This window comes from Harpegnathos saltator, unplaced genomic scaffold (genome assembly GCF_003227715.2).
Source record: "Harpegnathos saltator strain DR-91 unplaced genomic scaffold, Hsal_v8.6 scaffold50, whole genome shotgun sequence".
In the NCBI taxonomy this organism is placed as follows: domain Eukaryota; kingdom Metazoa; phylum Arthropoda; class Insecta; order Hymenoptera; family Formicidae; genus Harpegnathos; species Harpegnathos saltator.
The window spans coordinates 654,127-661,374 of NW_020230316.1; the positions used below are offsets into that span (position 1 = coordinate 654,127).

General features: G+C 37.9%; 1 protein-coding gene across 1 annotated transcript; it reads right to left on the reverse strand.

Annotated features, from left to right (window-relative positions):
• Window positions 1-252: 252 nt before the first annotated feature.
• LOC112589412 (uncharacterized PPE family protein PPE24-like) lies at window positions 253-1,451 on the reverse strand. The gene is made up of 2 exons (XM_025302591.1): window positions 1,326-1,451; window positions 253-1,024 (listed from the first exon to the last, which is right to left on the reverse strand). The coding sequence occupies exons 1-2, from the start codon at window positions 1,449-1,451 to the stop codon at window positions 284-286; spliced, it is 867 nt and encodes a 288-aa protein (XP_025158376.1). The 3' UTR covers window positions 253-283.
• Between the last annotated feature and the right edge of the window lie 5,797 nt (window positions 1,452-7,248).

The following is a 7,248-nucleotide window of genomic DNA, read 5'->3' on the forward strand; positions in this document are numbered from 1 at the left end:
ATTTCTGCCCGAATATGTACAGTCGTCGCGGCGCCGCCTAGCGGAGCTTTGGAGAAGTGCGACTCGTGCGGCCTTAGCCGCCACGCGTATTATAAGCTTCTCCGACTGCGTGTTTTTCACATTTTTGTTATGTCGTTCCACCACAGTACAATTAATTTTTTTATTATATACTATATAATTTTAATATAATAATAATTTTATTATATATTATATATATATGTATATATATATAATCATATACAAGTCGACGGTTATACTTTATTTGTTTTATAATTTTTTAATTTTATTTTGAATAAAAATATCCGGTTGATGCGGGAACGTAACCAGCCGGTGCAGAGAGTGCAGGGATATAACCCGCCAAGGTGGAAGCTGCAGGAATATTTCCTGCCGGTGTGAAGGCTGCAGGAATATTTCCCACCGGTGTGAAGACTGCATGAGTATTTCCCGCCGGTGCTAAAGCTACACAGACATGACCCGCCGGTGCGCAGGCTGCAGGAATATTGCCCGCCGGTGCGCAGGCTGCAGGAATATTTCTTGCCGGTGCGGAGGCTGCACAGACATGGTCCGTCGGTGCGAAGACTGCAGGAATATTTCCCACTGCTGCGAAGGCTGCAGGAGTATTTCCCGCCGGTGCGCAGGCTGCAGGAATATTTCCCGTCGGTACGAAGGCTGCATAGACATGGCCCGCCGGTGCGAAGGCTGCAGGAATATTTCCCATCGATGTGAAGGCTGCAGGAGTATTTCCCGCTGGTGCTGAAGCTGCACAGACATGACCCGCCGGTGCGCAGGCTGCAGGAATATTTCCCGCCGGTGCGGAGGCTGTACAGACATAGCCCGCCGGTGCGGAGGCTGCACAGACATAGCCCGCCAGTGCGAAAGCAGCAAGACCATATCCTGCTTGTATAAAAGGTGTGCGGAAAGTCGGTGCCGGATATCTGCGCGTGCCTTGGCGTACGGGCCATTGTGAGCGTGGTAACATTTTCTTAAGCCGCTGCATCACCTTCCTAGCAGCATGATGTTCTATCTGCAAAAAAACATATCAACTTTTAATTAAGTTCATTACATTTGAATTTATCACATTACATAACACACACACACACGCACGCACACACGCGCATACGCGCACACGCGCACACACGCGCACACACGCGCACACACGCTCACACACGCGCACACCTGACTCACTGACACACTCACTCACTCACGCACATGCACGCACGCACATACACACACACACACCTGACTCACTAACACACTCACTGACTCACTGACTCACGCACATGCACGCACGCACGCATGACACACGCACGCATACGGAAACTCACCTTTATTTGCGTTAGTGAATCCAATGGTGGCCTCGGTGCGGGAATATTTTCTGCCGGTGCAGAGGCCGCAGGAACATATCCCGCCCGTATTATGGGATGCTGCACGGGCGGCATCGTAGCCGTCATTATTGTCGTCACCGTCGTCGTCGTCGTCGTCGTCATCGTCGTCCTCGTCGGCATAATTACCATCGTCGTCGTCGTCGCCGTCGCCGTCGCCATCGTCGCCGTCGCCTGTGTCGTTGTCGTCATCACCGTCATCGTCTTCGTCCTCGTCGCCGTCGCCGCCGACGACGACGACGACGAAGACGACGACGGTTTTTTTTCAGAGAATCTTCACTTTTTGCTACAATTTAACGAACTTTATTAATAATACATACATTATTAAGAACACATATATATGTATATAATAAATAAATATAAATATAATTACTATAATGTAGACATTGTAGACTTACATCTCGTCATGTTTGCTCTGGGATGCTCGATGCTCGCACGTAGGCACTGAACTAACTGAAGACACACGATCTTCTTTTTGGAGACTGTTTCTAAACAAGAGAATATCGGCCGGTTCGGAATACGACACACAATCATAAAACGAAAGTTTTTGCATTGTATGTATATGAGTTTCCCGACTTCAAGCACGTGCGACGTTGCCACATAATTCCTTATCACTCTGCATGATCGCGACACTACCATTAGTATACCAAAAACACATGTATACAAATATATGCTCTATTCTTCTAAACGAGCGTGAGAATCTCGCTCATTGTTATTTTATATCTGGCAGCCTTGGGCATAAAAGTTAAAACTTTTCTTTCACATTTTATTATATAAAAAATAATTGCAATTATTTTTTAAAACGGGTAAAATGCGAAACGTAAAAGTTATAATTTTTATGTTAGGAAATATTTAAATGCGTGAGTACCTTACTACGGCTAGATTCCCGACGTTGCGGAAGCGACAGCGAGAACGAGTAAAGAGGAAGCGAGTTGACACTTCTTCAAAAAGTGCGTAAGCTTGCGGCGATCTGTTTGCGTATCACTTTTCGTACTGAAATCTCGCTTGCTCTTTACTCGTTCTCCCTCTCGCTTTCGCGATATCGGGAATATCTCCGTAGTAGTGAACTCACGAATTTAAATACCTTCTAGTATGAAAATTACAACTTTTATGTTTCGCGTTTTATTCGTTTAGAAATAATTGCAATGGCTTCATGAGATGTTTTACCATTAAAAATACACCAAACACGATACAAATAGCACAATTTATAAAAAAATATATAATACAAATGTAAATATATAATACAAACATCTATTTAATTATAAATTATGCGGTTTTAATCTATTTGCGTATTAGTGAAGTGCGATGAAGTTTCGCTAAAGAGACTTTCAAATCTTTCATGTCATAATTCATCATCAAATACGTAATAAGTATTAGTGCTTGCATACGGATATCTGGCGGCGGCGACGGGGTACGGGCCCATCACTCGACAGGCTAGGGTTCGAATCCTCCCCGTAAGTCGCAGTAGCGATTTTTCACACCGACGAGAAATATTCCTGCAGCCTTCGCATCGGCGGGAAAGTATATTCCTGCACCCTCTCCCGCACCGGCTGGGTTACGTTCCTGCCCCTAATACCGCCGCGAGATATCCTTTTGCAATTTTTTTTTTAAGAAAACGCAGATATTAAATTCACAAGTTGAATGCTGAATTAATCAAATTGCTTATGTGTCAATAATGTTTATGTATATTTCTTAAAATAGGACATTCTGTATATGTACACACATATGTACATGCATATGTATAAAACTAACATTTTGTCTTTCAACTTTTTGTAAAACTTAAAATTGAACATTGCAATTATTGCAACATGCAATTAACAACAACAGCAACAATTTTCACATGTGCGGTTATCAAATCATACATTTTATTTATTTTAATCTTTTCGGAAACCAAAATATATAAATAAATAAAAAGTAAAACTTGAAATAAAAAGAAATAAGAAGAAAGTTTTTTTTGTCAGTATGTGTGTGTGTGTATATGTGTGTCTGCACAATCTGTGTGATGTAACAATCTGAATACTGCAATAAAAAAGTTGCGAATATTATATGAAGAATGTTGTGTACATGGTGATAATAGCATATGGAGTACACATATACATTATTGATATATAAGCAATTTGATTATTTCAGCATTCAACATATGAATTTATTATCTGACAGTTTTCTTAAAAAAAAATTGCAAAAGAACGGATATCTGGCGGCGGTATCAGGAGCACAGACATAGCCAGCCGGTGCGTAGGCTGCAGGAATACATACCCCGGTTGGTGCGGGAAACGTATTTTATTATATCTCCCCATTTTTGACTTGGGCGTGCGGGGCCCTTTGTGGCCGCGACAACATTTTCCTAATCCCAGCCGGGACGGGAGAGAATGGATTTTGTCGTCTTTTGTAGAACAATCGCTACTGCGACTTACGGAGGGGATTCGAACCCCAACCCGTCGGGTGATGGGACCATATACCGTCGCCGCCACCAGATATCTGTCCGCAAGCTCTAAGATTTATTATATATTTGATGGAAAATTATTACATCAAAGATTTGAAAGTCTCTTTTGTGAAACTCCATCGCATTTCATTAACATGCAAATAGATTGAAATCGCATAATTTTTAATTAAATAGATGTTTGTATTATATATTTACATTTGTATTATATTGTATATTTATTTATAATATTTATTATTACAATATATTTATTTATAAATTGTCCTATTTGTGTCGTGTTTGGTGTCTTTTTAATGGTAAAATATTTCATGAAGCCATTGCAATTATTTTTAAATTGATAAAACGCAAAACATAAAAGTTGTAATTTTCATATTAGGAGGTATTTAAATTCGTGACTTCACTGCTACGGAGAGATTCCCGATGTCGCGAAAGCGAGAGCGAGAACCAGTAAAGAGCAAGTGAGATGTCACTATGAAAAGCGATACGTAAACAGATCGCCGCGAGCTTCGGCACTTATTGAGGAAGTGTCATCTCGCTTCCTCTACTCGTTTTCGGTCTCGCTTCCACAACGTCGGGAATCTATCGGTAGTAAGAAACTCAGGCATTTAAATATTTTCTGACATGAAAATTACAACTTTTATGTATCGCATTTTACCTGTTTTATAATAATTGCAATGGCTTAATGACATGTTTTATCATTAAAAAAACATCAAACACGACACAAATCGGGCAATTTATAAATAAAAATATAATAACAAATGTAAATATATATAGTAAATATATAGTACAAACAGCTATTTAATTAAAAATTATGAGATTTCAATCTATTTGCGTATTAATGAAATGCGATGGAGTTTCGCAAATGAGACTTTCAAATTTTTGATATCATTATTCTCCACCAAATACATAAAAGTTTTAGAGCTTGCAGACGAATATCTGGCGGCGACGACGGTGTACGAGCCCATCATCCAGCGGGTTGTGGGGTCCGAATCCCCGTAAGTCGCAGTTAGCGAATTTTCTAAAGGAAACGACCATTCCCTCGCACCGGCGCATAGTGGAAAATTTCGCTCACTTTTTGGACAAAAATCTTGTTAGAGCGCAATTTTTCATGAAATTGAATTATTTTTTTTTTAAATATTCGTAAAGACTTATACTTTAAGCTGGTACTGCGGAAATTTAGTTATCGTTAAACCTACATTAAAGAAAGATGATCAAATGCGAGTAAACCTAAAACTCATATATCAACCATATACTCTTAAATATTTAAAACGTAGAACCTTTAGCTTTAAATTCTTGGAAGTCTTCCACAATAAGCAATTAGTCAAAAACCGTAAGCAAATTGACCAACCACAGTCGATAATTTAAAAAATAATCGAATATGATTCGTCAATGTGCTTACGGCTTTTGACTAATTGCTTATTGTATAAGCAATTAGCAAAAGCAAAAGGTCTCTTAAACCCTCAAAACGCTTTAACCCTAAGCCCTTAAACTTAAATTCTTCAACCCTAAACCCTTAAACCTTATACACTAAACTCTTAACCTCTTAACTTTTAAACTTAAATCTCTGAAGCCCTAAATCTTTAAGCCTTCAAAGCTTCGTTTTCAGTGAAAACAATTTTGACTGTCTTTGGTTATCATTACGTATGTAAAATGAATGAAAGCCTCTAAACCGCGTCAAGGTAACAGTCACGAAAGAGGTTTGTTTTTCGTTTTTTTTACTTTTTTATTTTTTTATTTTTTTTCTAATTTTTAATTTTTTTTTATTTTTTTGGCTTTGTCATTTTTTTCAGGTTTTGTATTTTTTCTTAACTGATTTTATTACTTTATTCATTAATAGTTTTATGTTTTTACTTTTTCCTCACCTTCTAATGTATAATTATTTTTTTAAAAATTGTTTCACTTCATGAGATAATTCCTTACTTTTCTTTCTCTCAGTTTCTCTCAAGGAGGTAATTACGGGATCTGATGTAATGAACTGGTGAATTATATCTTCGTTTATTTCAAATCTTTGAAACATCCTACTGTGTCCGATACGTGCATTTCTGAATACTTTATTATTAGCTTCCTGGGGTTCTTCAGAGAACCAAATCATCGGACTATTTAATTTTTTCATGATATCACATCCATGAAGGAGGACTTTGTGTACAGTGGGTGGCATTTTGTACCATGGGTACAATACATGGGTACAAAAGCTCAATACATTTATTTGCGATATCTAAGCGACAGTTTTTGAATTAAAAATTAGAAAATTAGAAAAAATTAGAAAATTAGAAAAAAAATTAAAAATTAGAAAAAAAATAAAAAAATAAAAAAGTAAAAAAAACAAAAAAACAAACCTCTTTCGTGACTGTTACCTTGACGCGGTTTAGAGGCTTTCATTCATTTTACATACGTAATGATATCCAGACAGTCAAAATTGTTTTCACTGAAAACGAAGCTTTGAAGGCTTAAAGATTTAGGGCTTCAGAGATTTAAGTTTAAAAGTTAAGAGGTTAAGAGTTTAGTGTATAAGGTTTAAGGGTTTAGGGTTGAAGAATTTAAGTTTAAGGGCTTAGGGTTAAAGCGTTTTGAGGGTTTAAGAGACCTTATACAATAAGCAATTAGTCAAAAGCCGTAAGCACATTGACGAATCATATTCGATTATTTTTTAAATTATCGACTGTGGTTGGTCAATTTGCTTACGGTTTTTGACTAATTGCTTATTGTGGAAGACTTCCAAGAATTTAAAGCTAAAGGTTCTACGTTTTAAATATTTAAGAGTATATGGTTGATATATGAGTTTTAGGTTTACTCGCATTTGATCATCTTTCTTTAATGTAGGTTTAACGATAACTAAATTTCCGCAGTACCAGCTTAAAGTATAAGTCTTTACGAATATTTAAAAAAAAATAATTCAATTTCATGAAGAATTGAGCTCTAACAAGATTTTTGTCCAAAAGGTGAGCGAAATTTCCCACTGTGCGGCGGAGAGTTATGGTCCTGCACCGACTTAGATAAAATAAGTTCCCGCACCGGCTGGATATGTTCCTACCCCTGATACCGCCGCCAAATATCCGTTTTCTTGCATATTTATTTTTTTTTAAGGAAACTGACAGACAATGATGCGAATTTGGTGACGGGGTTATACAAGAATTTCCCTCGCCATGCACGCACGTACACACAGTCGGCTCGGTCTATTCGTGTGAGCCACGCGATCGGCAATCGTCGGCGCGCCAAGCGAGAGAGAATATCATTCCCTCCTTCTCGCTCTCGTTTTCGCTCAGCGAGCGAGTCTAATTCTTTCTCGCCTATAATCTGAATCGCGGGATTCTTTATGACAATACTGAAAAGTTTTCTCTATTCGGTGGGCCGAAATTATTATACATAATACTTTATTATTAATATTATTATTTATAATATTTATTATTTGTAATTGTATAATAATGC